General features: G+C 39.7%; 1 protein-coding gene and 2 long non-coding RNA genes across 3 annotated transcripts; 2 read left to right on the forward strand and 1 right to left on the reverse strand.

Moving 5' to 3' along the window:
• The first annotated feature begins 1,735 nt into the window (after positions 1-1,735).
• On the forward strand, positions 1,736-2,610 carry LOC116207412. Its single transcript, XR_004156916.1, has 2 exons — positions 1,736-1,876; positions 1,988-2,610. It is a non-coding gene; the product is annotated as an uncharacterized LOC116207412 (long non-coding RNA).
• A 2,761-nt stretch (positions 2,611-5,371) lies between these two features.
• LOC116208754 lies at positions 5,372-7,629 on the forward strand. The gene is made up of 2 exons (XR_004157119.1): positions 5,372-6,468; positions 6,658-7,629. It is a non-coding gene; the product is annotated as an uncharacterized LOC116208754 (long non-coding RNA).
• A 2,954-nt stretch (positions 7,630-10,583) lies between these two features.
• On the reverse strand, positions 10,584-11,442 carry LOC116206693 (small acidic protein 1). Its single transcript, XM_031539492.1, has one exon. The coding sequence runs from the start codon at positions 11,251-11,253 to the stop codon at positions 11,065-11,067; it is 189 nt and encodes a 62-aa protein (XP_031395352.1). The 5' UTR covers positions 11,254-11,442; the 3' UTR covers positions 10,584-11,064.
• Between the last annotated feature and the right edge of the window lie 9,393 nt (positions 11,443-20,835).

A 20,835-nucleotide genomic window follows, 5' to 3' on the forward strand; every position in this document is an offset into this window, starting at 1 on the left:
AAAGACAGAAAAGTTCTCGTTACAAAAGATCCAATCCTTTGATCATTAAGAAACACCGACAAAAGGAGAGATCTTTTACAAGATATGATCTATTTGTATCTAAAAATCTTTTTAAAACCGTCTTAAATTAAATCTTGAAGGTTATTGTCATTCATCCAGTAAATTTTTTTTTTCATTTCATCAGATTATAATTTTTTTGACATTCATTATATAAAAAAGTGAATTATATAAAAACATCACGAACATTCAATCATGTCTTAAATTTATTACGGATTATTTTCAATTATCTCTCAAATTTAACATAAAATCACAAAATATTATTTTAGCTTTTATACATCATACAATTCTTTTTTGTTGAACTTTCAATTGATTTGGAGATGTGGCTAGGGGCGAATCAAGACCTGAGAGCTAATGCGTGCAAACTGTAATATATTTTTGTGTTATGAAATATTATTTTGATAATTTATAATTTCATAGTATTATTAGTAATTATCGCAAATAAAAAGTTACAAAAATCAATCATAAAATTTCGAATATATTAAATTATATTCTAGCTAGTTTTTACTGTTTTGCATGGGTTTAATGCGCATATTGTTTTTACTCATTTTCTTATAATAAGATGTAAAATTAGATCAAGATGAATTTTATTATATAAAAAAATTTATTTATAAAATATTTTTCTTAAACCCTTAGAATATTCATATTCATATAATTATTATATTATTACATAAAGATTTTAAATTAAATTATAGTCACTGGAAATAATTTCAAGATCAGGAATGTAATTCACTATTTCCAGTCGATTATGGTAGATGTTAGCACAATACATTAATCGTAATATCTCTACACTACATCACATGAAAATCGAGCTAACTGGCACAAGATGCAAATTAATGAGAATCTGAAACTCCACTTCACACTGATCTTGCAAGGACGTTCAAACAGATATTTATGTACACAAAAAAAAAAGAAAAAAGAAAAAAGAAAAAAGAAAAAAGAAAAAAGAAAAAAGAAAAAAGAAAAAAGGAAAAAGAAAAAAGAAAAAAGAAAAAAGAAAAAAGAAAAAAGAAGACAAAAAAAAGAAAGAAAAAAGCAAGAATGAAGTAACACAGACGGTGCCGTGATAAACCCGGGACAATGGTCCTGTTTGGGTATAGTAATATGCCGGCCGAGTTGTAGATAAAATATTGGGTTATAGAGGATACTCCCATTGTTGTGGATCGAGAGAGCAGGCGTTTCAATTTTGGTTTCTTGTAATATCCATTGTATCGACGAGTGTGAATAATTTGTTTGATAATAAAGTAAGAGTTGATCTGTTTGAGTTGATAAATTTTAAGAAATTAATATGAAAATTTAGTCCTTTGCCTGTAATCGTGCTTTGGAGGAAATCTGTCCCTTTCTCGCGACCTGGCAGGTACAAACCTCTTCAAGTGGCCGTTATCGTGATCAAGCTTTCAATAGGTTCCTCGAGATCTATGCAGTCTTCGGTATGGTGTCCCATGGCATGGCATGGTGCTATTTACAATACTTGCTTTTATCTCCGCCCATCACTCGCCTGGAAGGATTATCTGGATCTTGATTGTTGGAAATTCGGGCCAACCCAAATTGGATTCGGCCATGTGGGACCCGACCCGATTCAGATATTTACAGGAATATTTGAGATCTAATCAAATCCTTTAGTGGTTATGTTATTCCCATGATATCATGTGGGACCCATTAACTGGATTTGTGTAAGTGGCTCCATTAGAGAGTGAGCGTCGTGAGGTTCTTGTGACAACGGTGCCGATCTTTGCTCGATCTTGTAGCAAAGATCCATTGTCGGGTTATTTCTGCTTGCTTCTCTTTTGTCTAACACGTAATGGGTAATTGATATACGGTAATTCAGATATGTTGCTCTTCTGTGAATTATGCTATTTCTTTCCTTCGTTATTGATTTAAGTATCAGATAGGAAAATCGGGATTCCCTCCCGATTCTCCCTTCATGCAGGTGATCATGGCCGATTAAGGTGTGCTCGACGACGGCTAGATCCAAGGAGATTGGCTCGTGACTCGAGGTTCGGAGCCCATAGCACATGATTGATTCATGTGTGCATCTTGGAGATCATTAACCCTATGAGGTTAGTGATTTAATTTCGCTTCCGCATTTAATTTCAATACCCGAATAAAGACCCGATTTTTATGTGATTTGAGTACATGTATGACTTAATTTTAAAGTAGACTATCAGTGTCACCATCTACTTATTCATTAATAACCGTTTTTTCCCATAACATATTTTTACCACCAATTAGCTCCAAACGTTGACATTCCGTCTACCATTTATACCCTTCCATAACAAAAAAGTGACGGAAAAGGTAACACCGTTCATGAATTTTCCGTCATGGAGGTTAACGAAAGGGTATAAATGGTAGACGGAATGCCAACGTTTGGAACTAATTGGTGGCAAAAATATGTTAGGGGCAAAAATAGTTGCTAATGAATAAGTGGATGGCGACGGTGGTATTCTTACTCTTTAATTTTACCACATTAGTATCAGATTCTGTATTGAAAAAACCTCGGTTTGGCTATTTATTTATCCAAATCTGAGTCAGTAAATTTAGGTTTGACTTCTGCGTTCTTGATGTGTGATTTTGATATGATCAGATTCCTCCTTCGACAAGCTTTCTAATGACAAATCATATGCGCGATTTCAATATCGCATTGCAAAGTTATGGTTGTTTAAAGTTTTGAATCGGATCAAAGTTCCTGGACTTGAGATAATATGAACACAAGATAAGTTTTTTTTTTTTTTAATCTGCCGGCCTAATCTCGGATGCGTGTGGGACGATCACGCCGACCTCTGTTCGAGCAGCCAAAGCTACCAATGGCCTCCACGCGCCCTGAGCAGGCTGCAGCTGCCAAGTACGCGCAGCTCGCAGTTGGCGAAGGTGGCGCGTGGTCAGAATGCGCGGCCGACTGCGGAAGAGACTGCTGGTGAATGGTGCACAAGAGACATACATGCGCGGCCGCGCGAGACGGGACGTGCGTTGTCTCAAAGACGATTTCGGCTACTTTGTTTGCCCCAGTGGAATCCTAAGTTGATTTCGAGTTTTCTGGCAATTTTTTTTGGTTTTCCGAATTCAAGGAAATTATATTTTAAAAATTTCAAAATCTATAACAGAAAATTGAAATCCTTGGATGTGGGGCGCATGCGAGGGCTTGTATGGTACAGTTAGAGGCCGAAACTTTTTCTGTAGATTCACAACATCATGAAAGGTATATGATATTTTTAGGTGATTTTTCCGGAATAATTATCTCGAATTATTTTAGCTTGATTGCTTTTAAATCCCGAACAAATAGCAGGAAATCTTGCAAAATGCTGAAACTATTTCTGTGGGTCCAGAATATCATGAGAACTATTTGGATATTTTTCAACTAGCAGAATAATTATCAGAACTTATACTAGCCTTTATGATTTAATATTCTGAATAAATAGAAGGAGAGCCTCCAAAAGTCAGAGAAAATTAGATTTGGAATTTTTCGAACTTATGAGATATTTATTTGGTTTTATTTACTTGAGCATGCTCAAAAAAATTCGTAATAACTACTGGAAATTCTGAATAAGGTCAGAATAATTTTTGAGGCAGTCAGTAAATAATATCTGCATATATTGCATGGAGTGATGCATGTTGATGTGCAACTTGATTTATGAATGATTGTTTTTGGATTGACAATTATTTTTGAGTTATGTGAAAAATGCATGAATGGAAATAAATACGCATGCCATTTGTTTAATTGATATTTTGCATGCTTGATTAAGTGGGAGAATTTTGTTGAGTGATTTCCTTCGCTACAAAATTAAGTTTTGCGTGAAAATTAAATTAATTTAATGATTGTGATCACTTGGGCGCGCGGGAGATGATTAGGAGCTCCGCAAGTTTTCGATCTTGCGACTTGTGCATTATTTTCATTAAATAATTTAGATTTTAGCTGCAGAATTTGTTTGTGTGCCGATTTATGTAGACGTTTGCGCATAGAAACTTATTAATAAAATGGTAACAATGACAATAGATGAGTTGATTGTTCCCTGACCTTAATTGAGAATTTGGATGGCAGCAAGTAGGTGCCAGGAAATCCAAAATCTCTTGGACAAGTGGGAGCTTAAGAGTCTCCCAACTAGATCTAGTAAAAACTATAATAGATGGATACATCTAAACGACGCTTTGATCCTGCTGCCTTTCAGCACTGTGGCAAGATAAATTCTCCTTTGCGCTATAGAAGGACAAGTGGCAAGGACAACGAATGATTTGACGCGTTAGAGAAGTATCAATGGTTAGTGAGACGTGGGAGGTCCTCGTATATTTGATGAAAGCTCTTTTAGTTGACTTAGTCGCAAGTTGAACATGACTCCTGACAGTTCAACAGCTTCGAGTGTCCTGTTAACTAGGAGTTGCAGACGTAAGTCACATGAAATGTCCTATAACAGTTGGTTCATGTGATGTGATCATGATTAATTCTAGGAGACAATCACATCGTGGAAAATCGAGAACAAGCGCTTCCAAGCAACTGATAGCATTCCCTAGTGTAAAGCTCCCCACCTCTATGTGGCTTGGCGGTCGCACGACTCAAAACTTGTATGAATGTATCTCCTCTAGTGGTTATGAGCACAAATGAGTTTAAGTTGGTCCCCCCAAGTACGAGTGGGAAATGTTGGAAATTCGTGCTCACCTGAATTGGATCACCCATGTGGGACCCGACCAGATTCATATATTTACAAGAATATTTGAGATCTAACCAAATCCTTAGTGGTTATTCCTATGATATCATGTGGGACCCATTAATTGGATCGGTAATCACGTTAGAGTGTGAGTGTTGTGATGTTCTTGTGCCGTGAACTAAGGGGGTAAGTGTTTAAATGAGTCTTGTCTAAATGAGTTCGTATCTGAAAATTCTAAATCCAAATACCACATATTTCATAAACGTGTCAAGATTTTCAAACACGAACACGACACGTTTAATTACGGTTTGACACGGACGAGATACGTCTAACCCATTTAACTAAGCGTGTCTAAATGTGTATGTATACTTACATATAAGATATGACACTATTATCTTTAAGTATATATTATACCTATATGATATGACACTATTAACTTTAATTACATATTACTACACGATTGACATGATAAAAACATTATAAACGAGTGAATTATATATTCAAATTTAGATTATTTTAGTTTATTTTCTTATATAAATTGATATAATGTGTGAAAATAACATATAATATAAACGGGTCTAACCGTGTTTAACTGGGTTACAAGGGTTGAACCCATTTAAACACGATAATTTATTGTGTCTAAACGGGTTTGACCTATTTAAGACACAAAAGGCATTTTAGTCTAACCCAAACCCGCTTTACTCCATATCGTATTCATGTTTTGTTATCGTGTCGTGTCAAATACTACTGGCCCTCTATCGTGAACTGTATTGGTCTTTGCTCGATCATGTAATAAAGATCCACTGCGGGGTTATTTTTTGCTTGCTTCTCTTTTGTTTAACAGGTAACGGGGTAATTTGATATGCGATAATTCATGTATGTTGTTCTTCCGTGAATTACATTATTCATGTCTTCCATTATTGAAATAAGCATCGGAGAGGAAAATCGGGATTCCCTCTCGATTCTCCCTTCGTGCAGGTGATCGTGGTCGATCAAGGAGTGCTCGACGATGGCTAGATCCAAGGAGATTGGTTCTTGACTCGAGGTTCGGAGCCCATAGCATGTGCTTCATTCACATGGGCATCTTGGAGATCATCAACCCCGTGAGGTTAGTGATCTAATTTCGCTTCTGCATTTAATTTCAATATCCGACTAAAGACCCGATCTTTATGTGACTCGAGTATGGGCATGAATTGATTTTACCGCATTGACCAAGTTGAGCCTTTCAATTTCCATCAAGACTATTGTACATGGCGCATTCAGAGGAGCGAGTTCATCCAGGTGGAAAGCTTTTCGCTCGTCACGTCTTCCTTCACCCTTCGCTCCCACTGTGGGATTATCCTTGTTTCTTCCTCGCAAAGATTCCTCTGTTTGTCATGAATCTACGAGCCTTGTTTGGCAGATCATTGAACCTAGTAGGCTGCGTCACCAACAGGCTTTTTACTAAATCTTCGTTCTTCAGTCCTCGTGGAAAAGCCACCATCTTCTTTCGCTCAACAGATCGTCGACTTCTACTATCATTTTGAAGAAACGATCGTAATAGTCTCGGAGAGTTTCCCTCTCCCCCTGCTCTCTGGTGAAGAGCTCAATGACATCTTTCTTGATTTTGCATATTCTGGCAAAAGCTCTCTACAAACCGATCTCTAAGCTGTTGAAAATTGGAGATTGATCCAGGGGGAGAAAGTGGAACCAGTCTGCTGCAATTACTGTCAAAAAGTCCTTCGGAAAAGTAGACACTGCAACTCCTCATTGGCTCCTCTCCCTAGCAGCGAGTGTAAGTGTCGCCTCACGTGGTCCCGCGGATCTAACTTTGCATCGTATTGTGTAATGTGCGGGAACATGAATATTGGTAGCAGCGTTGCTTGTAGAATTTAAGGCATAAAGGGCGATCCTTCGTTTTCCAAGGAGGTCAACACTAACTTCTTCCGCTCATTGTTTTGCATGGTTGTCGCCACTGAATCAGCCACCATCTTATGTACTACTTCTATGGAGATTGAAGCCGGCGCTGACGCCACATGCGGCATAACACGCCTAATCTACTGATACAGGCCTTGAGTTTGCAGCTTCGTATCCCTAGTTCAGAGCAGGGTTTACCTGTGACTGGCCTCCCCCGATTCCCTAACCAGGAAGGGAAGGCGCTTGTCGAAGAGTCATAACTTCCACCATAGCACATTCCTCGAGGCTAGGATTACATTTGGATCTCGCGGCCTCCATTCGCCTCAGGCCTTCCATCGTTGTGACGTCACTGCAGGGGTATCTTCTTGCTGCTGTTCCTACTTTGGCTGCTGCTACACTGATGATGCATTTCGGCTACGAGTTTTCCTACTTTGGGTGCCTCTGGTGCTAACCATGGCTTTTCGCTTGATTGGAAAAACCGAAATTTCCTACAGACTGCTTTCCATAATAGGGGCTACATATATTTGTGTAAAAATTCCCTTGGCTTTCATACAAATGTGGGCATGTTTCCTGCCCTATCCGTTAAGGGCAGTTATTTATTTTTTGAATAAAATAACCGTTCCCGCATTCTATCTCTGAGTAGGGCTTATCGTTTGAGTTTTTAGGCCACCCGAGCTGAGTTTTAGTGGCCAAATCCTCGAGCCCATCATTACTGAACAATTTTTATTATATTATTGAACGTGTTTAATCCATTTAAACATTTGCTAGGATGTGATAAGAGCAGGACACCGTGTGATTGCATTATTTGTCAATCTTAAATCTGTTCAGTTTATGTAGTGGTTTAGGGATAAAAAATCAAAAGTAGTATGATATAGTTTGTTCAACGTATTAATAGCCTTTTAAAAAATGTAATATAGTGGGGCACTCTTCACTTTCGTTTGAGGAGCAAGAGATCTTAAATTTGATATTCATTGTAGACTACCTGTACTTTTTTATTAGAATATTAGAATTTTTGAGGAGCAAGAGATCTTAGATTTGATATTCATTGTAGACTACCTGTACTTTTTTATTAGAATATTAGAATTTCTGTGTATTGTACTTAAATCTAAGATTCTCTCTTGTAATAATAAAAAAAACAAAGTCTTTTTGATCATATTGAATATTTTAATTAATTGTCTCTTATCATGAAGACAAATTACGCATACATCTAGACAGACTATATTAAAAGAAAGATTATATTAAGGAGCTGTTTGTTTTGTTATGATAATCTCGGGTTAATTACTCCGGGGTACAAAATGTCTTAAAATGTACGGCACTTTAGTAAAAAAGAAAATACTGTAACAATCGACTACATGACATTAAAAAAAATGTAACAATCAAATACAATCCGTTAATTTCAGATTGACACAATCAACAAAGATGACGTGGCAGAACAAAATAAAATAAAAACAAAATAATATGAATAATACATAAATAAATAAATATATTTTTATTTCTTTCACCTTTCTATCTCTTCCATATCTCTCACTCTAGTCGTATCACTCTCTCAATCTCCAGAATATTGCTTATTATCCTTCTTCTGCTTCTTTCTTCTTCCATAGACAACCTAAGGAAGCTTTTTCACTTCTCACTGTTGCAGAAAGCTGCCAGCTTGGCTTCATTGCTGCAGTATTTTTTTGTACCAAAGTGTTGCACCTTTAAACTTTTTGTACCCTTGGAGTAATTAACACGAAAATCTCCTAGAATCGGAAATGGAATCATTGATTTCCATTTGTAAAATGTTCATTAACTAAAAATCTGATTCCAATTGCCTCGTATGGAGCAATCCATCTCCCCGAAAAACGGAATTAAAAACTCCCCACATAGTCAGAGAATCAGAGGTAGGAATCAAATTTATAAAATTCAAAATAATTTTGTGAAGATCTCAACTATTGCTTCATCTCCCCCGAAACCGGAAATAAAAAACCTCCCACATAGTCAGGGAATCAAAAGTAGGAATCAAAATTTTAAAATTCAAAATAATTTTGTGAAAATCTCAACTTATCACCTTTGCAACTCATAACTACCACAAATATATTATTTTAACCGAGTAGTTATAGAAGGAATAGAATTCCGATTCCGAGCTAAACCAAACAGATATTAAAATTTATTATTCCATTTCCAATTCCATCCTATTCCATTTCCATTTCTATTTCCAATTCCAATGTGTCAACCAAACAGCCCCTAAATAGATTAGCCATATTGCGTCCATTTGAAAACTGCTACATATTAACAGTATTCATGTTTGGAAAACTGATAAGATTAAGAACTGTATCGTGAGTCAATTTTATTTTTTTTAATACAAGCCCATTTTACCTATGATCCAATTAGACACCACAAAACATTGCTAACCTATGATCCAATTAAACACCACAAAACATTGCTACAGCATGCGTGGCTGGAACATCTATGACATCACAGACCTATTATTACTTCAAACTTCCCTGACCTAAGCTGCCACAGAGGTTTTTGGTAAGGATTTTGATTTCTTGTTAAGTAAGAATAAGAATTGGTACAAGGACAAATATAATCATTAAAGCCTTGTTTGGATTCACAATAAAAAAAAAACTTTAACTCAACACACTACGCAACAAAAAAATACATTTTCCAAGTAAAAAATTTGAACTTTTAACTTTTCAACATACTACACAACAAAAATACACGTTCCCCAAGTCAAATTTATAATCCCATCTCATTTGTCATTTTCCAAAATCAAAATCAAAATCAAAATCAAAATTACTTTAGTTCTGAAACCAAACACACCTTAAGAAACTAATCCAATTCAAGAGGGGATTCAGAGGAATATTTTATGTAGAAGTGCCCCTCATCTAATATTGAATTTGCAAGTCTAGCCATTGCAGAATTTGAGGATGGAAAGGGGTAGTGATGGTTGGCGTTGAGAGCCCCTCGCCCTTCTCCTCATCTGTATATAGTTTTTTTTTAACCATATATTTTGTTTTTTATATTCTTTTCAAAATTCACTGTTAAAAAAATATATAATTTCAAGGAAATTTTGATCATTTCATCTTCATATTTTTTTATTCTAGATCTTAACATGCACCAAATAATGAATGGGGATATTTGGATACCCAGGGATTTCAAGTCTCATCCCCTCCACCTCTCATTTTGCCAAAGAAAGTTACTAAAGGAGGAACAGAAGCCCCCAAAGTCTTCTCGAAATCCAGGCATAGTCCTGGCTCAAAGGGGGTTGCCCATACCTCCTTGTGGTTTGCTTCAAAGTTTCCCAAAGAGTCTCAAGCTTATCGGGTTTCATGAGCTTCTGTGGCACTCACGGATCTGAGGGCCGAGGCAGCTCCAAGAGTGCCTGCCCCAATTATCAGCAAGAACATGCCGAGGATTGTGGATCGCCAAGCTACTGGGGAGAGTCTTCAGCTGCAAAGGAAGTTGGGGAAAGGAGAGGGACAGGTGAACTCACCACCCCTACGTCCGACCACCATTTGAGCAGGAAGGAGGAACAACTCAGGTAAGCTCACCCCCGAGAATTACAGATGGGGGACGTTAAGGGCAGGGCAGTTGTCTGAGAGGACTCTAATTTCCACTGGATGAGTTATGGCGAACCACAGGAAAACTGTTTGTAATGTAAAAGGCCAACTTAGTAGCAGCAGAGCACAAGAACAGCCTGTCGTAGTCTATGGAAGCAAGTAAAGAACAAATCCGAGAAATCTGTGCACTTTCAATGTGCTATCATCACCCAAAGTATCACCAGACGAACTGCAGCCACCCCTCACCCTAGATATTATAATCCCCAGACTGCAATCCACATGATCACGTTGTAAACCCCCCCCCCCCCCCCCCCCCCCCCCCCCCCCAAAATGCGGCTTACTGTACGGCCATAGAACCAAGCCAACGGAGATACACATACGAACAAGTAAGACACTTCAGAGAAGAATCTCTTTACCGACTTAAGAGGTACATAGATACACTCAGAATAGATCAGAACAACCACGGCGAAAATTTGCGAGACCCTGACAATACACCACCAGGTTAACATTACAAGGGAGGAGCCCTAAGAATTCAATACACTGACAAAATCCACATTGATCAGTGATCACTATCACTATCACGCTAACACACTTCATGCATCATCGACATAGCATATACCTCTGGTTCAATCTCATCGTGCCTAATTACGACTCTGCTTTGACTTAAAGAAAAGCAAATTAGCAGCAGCAAATCTCATGTGCAAGCAAAAGCTAGACGCAATCATATCACCACCAGTCAAATTGTACTAAACCTAGAGCTATCAGGCCGTCGTCTCACCACAGAATCGATTGAACAATACGGAGGCGCAAAAGCGAACAATATGATCAATCAGTTCAACTTTCATTAACAGGTAATCGTCATGAGATACCGGGCATAATACCACCAAAGGCTATGCGAAGGGAGGAGCAGAGAGAAACGAGACACTGCAGAATCAGTTGATGTCGGAGTCGTCGAAATCGTCCTCGAAGCTGTTGAAGAAGTCGGAGTCGGCGAGCCTGTTGTCGACAGGGAGGACGCCCTCGCCGAAGATCTCGAGCGGGTCCACGTCGTCGACGTCCATCGCCACCGTAGCTTCCTGCACCTCCAGCTCGGCGAAGTAGTCCATCGGCGTTGGTCGCATCCTCAAATCCGATGGTCTTCTGTCTTATAGTTTTCTCCCTCCCCTTGATCTGCTTTGCTTCGCTTCCTTCTCTCTTTCTTCGCTAGGGTTCTATCTCCGTCGCCTATTCTATTCCCCACAGGAACGGGTTAGGGGGATAACCAGCACCTTGAGTAAACCGGCCTCCTCGACCCTGGCCACGTTTAAATCTGTCTACACAATTACCCGCGCGATTTACATGACCCCAAGCCACTAATTGAGGAGGACGAAATTTGAGCTATATGGAATTCAAGAAGCCAAAGATCAAATAAGTTTACATGCTCAAATTTGGATGTATCAAAGTTAGATTCTCGTGGGATAGAAAGGAATGGTGAGATTTTTTCATGTTGTTTTAGAAACAATGTAGAGTCTTGTTCATAAGAAGTCCGAACGCTACGAGCTCAAGCCAAAGAGATCCAATCCGAAGCAGGGAGACACAAATAAGTTGCTGATTTTTTTTTGGGTAAGATAATGACGCAGCGTACACGCGAACAACCTGTCACAGATCCGTTGATTCCGTAGAATACCGGAACTATGACCTTTAATCCCCTATTAATTCCTCGAATTCCTAGGAAATCAGCATCCAACTCGAATCAAATCCGAGAATGGGCGAAAGAATACGGTAGCTCCAAACTTTATTGGATTATCCAAAAACAACTCTTTAGCCCTAGGGCACACTTCGCCAAACTAGGATTAAACGAAATTATATGAAAGAAATAAACTTTTTCCTAAAATTTGTAAAAACGCAAAAATAACATAAAATTGCTCGTTTGAGGCCTTAAATGATGAAATTCGGCCTAAATCATGTCTAGTCACGGCCAATGGCGTGAGTTGTGCTCCAGAGGCCGTTTCTCTCGAGACAGAATCGTCAGAACTTATTTTTCTCGAGGTACCGATTTGCCAGGTCTTTTGCCGCATCATTCTCCTCTAGGTGGAAAGAATTCGCCCTCAAATCGTCAACGTTTGAGCTATCGCTTGCGTAAGGAATCAGGTGCTTCACATTAAACACATCGGCAGTACAAATGTGGCTGGGAAGCTTAAGCCGATAGGTGTTCGGATTGATTTTCTCTACGACCTCCACATGACCAATCTTTCTAGCAGCGAGCTTATGGTAGTCACCAGTAGAAAAACGATCATTGGTAAGGATAACCCAGACAAAATCGATAACTTCAAACTCCAAGTGCCTTTTCCTTCGGTCAGCAGTGGTCTTGTATTTTTCAGCAGCCTTTTCCAAATTATTATGCATTGCTTCATGAATCTCTTGCAGCCCGTGAATGAAGTTAGCTGCCTTCCCATGGACCCTGGTCTTATCTGGCACGGGTAACAGATCAAGGGGACCCCTGGGAGTAACGACGTACACTACTTGGAAGGGATTGAAGTTGATGCTGCAATTAACAGCGTGATTGTGCGCAAACTTTGGCTGGCTCAACTTCTGGTCCCAGCTCTTCACGTGCTCCTCAACTAAACCCCTCAATAGATTGCCCAAGGACCTGTTAACCACCTCTGTTTGCCCATATGTTTACGGGTGATAAGCTGTACTGAAGTTCAGTTGGGTGTTCACCATCTCTTAGAGGCTCCGCCAGAAGTGGCTTAGGAAACAGGTGTTTCTATCAATCACAATAGAGACAGGCAGACCATGCAAACGATATACCTCCCGAAAATACAACTGAGCAACCCGCACGGCATCAATGGTCTTCTTGCACGGAATAAAGTGTGCCATCTTGGAAAACCTGTCAATGACCACATATATATAATCATTACCTCGCTGGGTATGGGGCAAGCCGAGGACGAAATCCATACTGATATCCACCCATGGCTGCAAGGGAATCGGCAGGGGGCATGTACAACCCCGCGTTAGTTGCAGTACCCTTGGACACTTGACAAACCTTACAGCGCTGCACGTACTCCTCCACTTCCTTACGAATCGTAGGCAAGAAATAGGATGTCTGGACCAAATGCAAGCTCCTGTCTCTCCCCACATGACCGGTATACAAAATGAACTCAGGGCCTCATGGTCGGTATACAAAATGAACTCCTTGTGGAAAAGATAATGCCGCCAGTGTTTCACCGCTTGCACTACATCATAAAACTCCACGTTGTAAGTGTTGTACCTCACCTTTGCCCCCGTTAGCTTCTCGTTGAAGAAGGCAATTGGCCTGTTGTTCTAGATCAAGACTGCTCCAATCCCCACCTTCGATGCATCAGAATGCAGCTCAAAGAGTTGCTGAAAATCGAGTAGGACAAGAATCGGGGCAATCGTTAAACGCTCTTTGATCTCCCGGAATGCAGCTTATGTACCCTTCAGTCCATTCGAATCTGTTGCCCTTCATGTAGTCAGTTAAGGGAGCCACAATACTGCTGAAGTGAGGAATAAACCGCCTGTAAAAGGAGTCTAAACCATGGAAGCTCCTGACTTCAGTAATATTTGCAGGTTTAGGCCATTATCTGACTACCTCGACCTTAGATGAGTCAACTCTCAAACCATCAGCAGAAACAATATAACTAAGGAAAAGAACTTCCGACCTCATAAAAACACACTTCTTCAATGCAGCATAAAGTTTCTCGTGTCGAAGGATAGATAGTACTTCGCGCAAGTAGGTCTGATGTTGCTCGGGGTCGGCGTTGTAGATCAAGATGTCAGTAAAATACACAACCATGCACCTGCCAATGAAAGGCCGTAGAATCTGATTCATCACTCTCATGAATGTACTCGGCGCATTTGACAGCCCAAACGATATTACCAGCTACTAATATAACCCTTCCCTGGTCTTGAACGCGGTCTTCCACTTATCACCAACCCAAAATTTGAATCTAGCGATAACTGCTTTTAAAGTCCAGCTTAGTAAAAATCCTGACATCACTCAGCTAGTCAAGTAGATCATCCAAACGAGGAATGAGAAAACGATACCTGACCGTTATCTTATTGATGGCTCGGCTGTCCACACATATACGCCAGGATCCATTCTTCTTGGGTACTAGAAGCGTTGGGATGGCACACAGGCTTATACTCTCCCGAATGAACCCCTACCAGCTCCTCTACCTGTCTTCTTAACTCCTCATGATTAGCCGAGTTCATCCTGTAGTGTGGCTTATTCGGAAGGGACAAGCTGAATGTCGATACGATGTTGGATGTCCCGCAAAGGTGGAGTCCATTTGGCAGCTCTTCAGGAAAGACATCTTGGAATTCTTTCAAAATCGGCAAGGACTCAATAGACGCAATGCCTTCCTCCACAACCTCTGTGCCGACGAGAGCAAGCCTAAACTCCGCATCATGCTACTCCTCTTGAAATCGGGCAAGGGACAATAAGTTGGTTACGGTAATCGGATTCGTAGGTCGGGGCTCGATGGCGTCTCTGTTCGGCACCAGTACAATCTTCAACCCCTTATACGTGGAGTTGTATTTGCTGGTCCTCCCGTAATGGCTCACGCTCCTATCAAACTGCTAGGGCCTCCCCAATAACAAGTGACATGCATCCATAATAACAACACCACACCAAACAGAATCCCTATATCGAGAGCCAATAGAGAAAGTAATTAGAGTACGCTTCAAAACACTTACTTCACCTCCTTTCTTTAGCCACGCCAGCTTATACGGTTTGGGATGTTGTGCAATACGCAGGCCCAACTTTTGCACGGCCTCAGCAAACACAATATTCTCGTAGTTGCCCGAATCTATCATGAAGCGACAGACCTTACTCTCGATGGTGCAAGTGGACTGGAAGATGTTGTTACTCAACCAGTCTTTGTTCGCAGCTCTCGAGGTCATACAAGACCTCTTCACCATCAGATTGGGCACCCCATCTCCTGTTACAATCTCCTCCTCCTCGTCGAACTCGGGCTCTTCATCGCCTCCCGCTACAAAAACTGCGTCATCAGACGGATCCTCTTCGGTAAACATCGCCCTCTTTTCCCCATTTCCGCACTCAGACTGCCGATGTCCGGGTTCTCCACACTTGAAGCACTTCACTCCGCTACTGCTCGGCCCAATGTTGGCAGGCTTCGACGGACGCCCAGGAATAGCACTGCCACCGCCAGCCCGGACGACCTCACCAGTTCCTGCAACGGCGACACCTCTACCGGTCATCTGTTGCCCATTCGCTCTGTTGCCTCTTGACAATCAAGGCCCTCTGATGGGCGGAAGACACGCTAATAGGGTCGAACAAATTGATCGTGTCTTGTAGCTACATTCTCAGTCCGCCAATATATCTCGCCACCAGCTGATCCTCGGTTTCTTGAAGCTTGTTATGAGCAACAAACTGGTAAAACTCGATGGTGTATTCATCCACCGACCTACTACCCTGCCTCAAGTTCTGCAGGCGTTGATATATGATCCGCTGAAAGTTATAAGGTAGACAGACAACCCTAAAATGTTTTTATATCTTCTCTCACGATGTGATCTTAGGTTTACCCATTCCGCGACGAGTAAGCTTCACTTGCTGCCACCAAGTCGTCGCCCTACCACACAGTCGAGTCGCTACGAGTTATACCCGCTTGTCATCAGAAACCCCCTTGAACTTCAGGACATCTTCCACCGTCGCTAGCCAATCTAGAAACTCCTCCTGCTACAAGCCCCCTTGGAATTCGGGAATATTGGTCCTAAGGCCCATCTCCCATCGCCTCTGGTTTGTTTTTGCGGTCGGCAACCGACCTCTCCTATGATCCCCTCAGCATACTTAGTCGCATCCCCTTTAGAATAGGAATCATACTTGACATCATCCAAGTCCGTAGTCGGATTTGGGACTCGACCGCGCTTCGGGTCGACCTCCTGCCGGGGCTCCATCAACGCTCCCATCCTCTCGACTGGTCGATCCACACTCACGTCCAGCCTACGCTCCAATGCCACTTCCAACCAGTTATCAATGATCTGCTCGATCCTCCGATCCAATTCGTCCTCCTCCGCATCACGACGTTGATTAGTTGTTCTTCGGGGCGGCATCACTGATCCAAAAGTGAATGTGGTTCTGATACCAACTGACGCAGTATACACGCGAACAACCTGTCACATATTCATTGAATCCGCGGAATACCGAAACTACAATCTTCAATCCCATATTGATTCTTTAAATTTCTAGGAAAACGACATCCAACTCGAATCGAATCCGAGAATGGGCGAAATAGCACGGTAGCTCCAAATGTTATCGGATATGGCTTACATCGCTTAAATATGATTAAATGAAATTACACGAAAGAAATAAACTTTTCCCCAAAATTTGCAAAAATGACATAAAATTACCTGTTTGAGGCCCTAAATAATGGAATTCGGCCTAAATCACATATAGTCGCGGCCAATGGCGTGAGTTGTGCTCCGGATGCCATTTCCCTCGAGACTGGGTTGTCAGAACCTATTTTTCTCAAGGTATCGATTTGCCACGTCTTCTGCTGCATTAATAATAAAGCCAAACAACCTTAGAAAACACAAAAGAAACTAACAAGAAGAACAAAAACAAGGTATGGAGGCCCCGACTACATCACCAAGAAGAAGAGCACCAATCCCAATTGGCTGAGAAGCAAAGAAGTGGCAGCCTGGCAGAAGGAGGAGAGCTCGATTTGCCAACCAACCTGCGCAGATATTCCCTTCACGAGAAGTATGTCGAACCTAAAGCGTCCATTCTCTCCGAAGCAGTTCTCTGATGGCTCTAAGTAGTTCTTTGCTAATTTAATGGGGAGGAGAAGTCAAATATTTAATCAATGAAGTAGGTGGAGTAATTGTTGACTTCTTATTTATGATATTGGAAGTGCAAATTCGAATTTCTAAAGGAGCCTTATTTTTAACTATTTTGAGTTTCGAAGAGTGAAGTTAGTGTTTTTCTTGTTTTCTAGTATGGTCGCAATTAATGTTGGGTTTCTTTGGTAATGTCTATATATATGATGTACTGTGAACTTGAAAATTCAAATTGAATACATGAATGCATATATGAAATCCTCTCTGCTTATTGGAGTCCTTCAAATACGATTTTGTATCGTATTTGTTATTTTTTCATTTAAACGAAGATTTAGGCATGTTATCGCGAAACCCGTTGCGTCAGTTGGTATCAGAGCGGAAATTACTTCAATTTGAACTTGCGAACAAAGCAGGTCTCAACCATCCTTTTGTCAAAGAACAAATGGTGTAGGCCGTTTGATCACTCGATCAAGAGGCGGTGCTTTTCATTCATGGAATGGAGAGTCGGGACACTTGATGCATTCGTAAATCGCACCAACTGGAGTGAAGAAAATGGAGGCTTGATACGATGAGTTGTTCCTTGTAAATCACTTTTCGTTCTACGCGTTCCTTATGGGCTCCATTTCGATGATGATGATGAAGATGGCAAATATAATTGGATTGGCAGTGCTTGTGGAAGAATAGGTTGTCTATGGGAGTTGAAGGATTATCGACAAAAAAGAATCCCGATTTTTAATAGAAGCATGAATGTTGAAGAGTTCTTGAAGTGGATTTCTGATGTGGAAGAATTCTTCAACTGTTATGACATCCCTGATGATGGAAGCTGAGTTGATCGAGTTGTTTATCGCTTAAGGGGCAAAGCTTCTATTTGATGGGAGAGATTGCTAAAAGATCACCTTCAAGATGGAAATGATATGATATTCACATGGAGGAGTATGAAGAGATTGCTAAGATTAGATTCCTACTTTTGGTGTATGAGCAACACATTCGAGTATCCAAATGGTTTTGTAGAGTTTAGCCATTCACTTGAAAGTGAAAATTCAAGATCAGGTGATATTATGATCGTCAATGTTGTGACTTGTGATGGAGGAAGAAAAAGTACAGCTCAATGACGAAAGTTCCACGAAGGAGAACAAATCAAAAAAGGAAGAAGAAGAGTCCAAGAAGGATGACAAGATAGAAGAGGAAGAAGAAATGGAAGCCCAAGATATTCACGTTTTAATCGTGGGGGATTTACCTTTTAAAGAGAAAGTCCCAAAGGTACGAGTATTAAACTTTCCACCAATAGAACTTGACGACATAATTGCTGCAGATTTATCAGAGGAGTCGCATTCAATACGAGCAAGTCAACCTCAAGCAGACTACAACACCCAAATTGTCACATCAGCTCGATGACAATCTTTTCGCAACTGTAGGAGAATGACGAAGACGAAATTTGGGCAATATAGAATTCAAAAAGCCCAAATCCAAATAAGTTTACATGCTCAGATTTGGATATATCAAGGTTGTAACATCCTAGGCTTTTCATATGCTTATACATGTACTTTTTTACAATTTTTGCAAATCAACACTAGATTTATTAATTAATTAGTTAATTAAATTGTTTTCAGGAGATAAACTTCCCAATTTACTCTCCATGTGTCAGCTTCCCTTCAATTCTTACTTTCCGAGTAGACCAACTTAAATTCATCAATCTCCATTGCCAAATTTTATCTTTCCTTATATTTCTTTGCTCTTAATTCTTTCACCCAATTTTATCTTCTCATCCATCACAGACACATTGAGTGATCGAGAGAGAAAAATTGAGGGAAAAATGTGAGAAAAATTCTAGAAAATGGAAAATGTTCTGTTTTCGATGTTTAAGGGTCGAGGGACTTGTCAAGGTGAGTAAACTATTCTTAAACTAGTACTCTTATTATCATTATGTTTTTATTTTGAGAACTGCATTATCATGGTCATGTCAATGTTTCGAATCATGCATGTATTTTTCTATGACTGATTACGATAGTTGTGAATGAATTAGTGAGATTTTGAGATGTGGACTAAGATTGATAGAAATTGGTGAGTTCTATGGCACCTTGAGTCAGTCATAAGCCAGACACTAGGAAATGGCTACCTAGAGCAGAGAGGCTGCCAGTGTGGAGTCACAATTGTGGTTGGGAGCTGGAAAGAGGCACAAGGATGATTTCAGTTTTGGAGGTTTGGATGATACTTTTATGATATTACTGCACATGTACTATGATCCAGATATTTTAGGTTGTGATTATTTACTGAGCGTCAAACTCAACTCTAAACATATTCTCGTAGTTATTTTATAGGTCAGAATGGCGTTGAATTCGGGGCATTTTATCGAGATTTTGATTCATTCAATCGAATTTCTGATTTTTTGAATATTCATGATATTTATGGAAATTGATCCATATTAATTAATTTTTATCGTATACATTTTTTAGGTTTTATCAATGGTATCAAAGCTTAGGTTTTTTGATCTCCTGAGCCTGTGGGATATAAACTTATTTTCGATTATGTGAATTTCGGGGACGAAATTCTTTAAAGGCGGAGAGTTTGACATGCTAGACTTTTCATATGCTTATGTACGTACATTTTTCAATTTTTGCAATTCAACACTAGATTTATTAAATAATTAGTTAGTTAAAATGTTTTCAGGAGATAAACTTCCCAATTTACTTTCCATGTGTCGGCTTCCTTTCACTTCTTACTTTCCACGCATACCAACTTAAATTCATCCATCCCCACCGCCAAACTTTATCTTTCCTTAATATTTCTTTGCTGTCAATTCTTTCACCCAATTTTATCTTCTCGTCCATCGCAAAGAGATTGAGAGAGTTTGAACGACCGAGAGAGAAAAATTGAGGGAAAATGTGAGAAAATTTCTAGAAAATGGAAAACATTTGGTTTTCGATGTTTGAGATTTGAGGGACTTGATAATGTGAGTAAGTTATTCTTAACCTAATACTTTTATTATTGTTATGTCTTTATTTTTAGAATTGTATTGTCATGGTCATGTTAATATTTCGGATCATGAATGTATTTTTTTACGGCCGATTACAATATTTGTGAATGAGTTAGTGAGATTTTGAGATGTTGACTGAGATTGATATAAATTGGTGTCTTGTGGCGCCCTAAGCTAATCGTAAGCCGAATAGCATGAAAGGGTTACCTGGAGCAGAGAAGCTATCAGTGAGGAGCCACTATACTATGATATTACTAAACCCGTGCTATGATTCGGTTAGTTTAAGTTGTGGTTATTCACTGAGCGTCAAGTTCATCTCCAAATATTTTTATCTTTGTTGTTTTGCAAGTCAGAATATGGTGGATTCGGGGCATTTTTACTTGTTCAGTCGAATTTGTAATTTTATGAATGTTCATTATATGTATGGAAATTGATCCATATGGATCAATTTTCATCGTATAAATTTTTGAATTTTATAAAGGTCGAGTTCTTGTGAGGTGAAACAGAATGATAAGGTGTCTCAATGTTGTCTTAGAAACGTTTTATGGAGAGTTTTGTTCATAAAAAGTCCAAACTCTACAAGCCCAAGTCGAAGAGGTCCGATCTGAAGCAGGGGAGGCCCAAACAAGTTGGTGATATTGATGGGGAGCAGAAGTTAAATATTCAATCAATGAAGTAGGTGAAATTGTTGTTGACTTTTTATTTATGATATTAGAAATGTAAATTCGAATTTATAGATGAGCCTTTAATATTTTCAACTCTTCTAAGTCTCCAAGAGTGAAGTTAGTGTTTTTCTTGTTTTCAAGTATGGTAGCAATTAATGTGGGGTTTCTTTGGTATTGACTATAAATATGACGTACTTTGGACTTGAACAATCAGATTGAATACATGAATGAATATATCTACTTATTGGAGTCTTTTGGATATA

Source organism: Punica granatum, chromosome 5, assembly GCF_007655135.1.
Source record: "Punica granatum isolate Tunisia-2019 chromosome 5, ASM765513v2, whole genome shotgun sequence".
NCBI lineage: Eukaryota > Viridiplantae > Streptophyta > Magnoliopsida > Myrtales > Lythraceae > Punica > Punica granatum.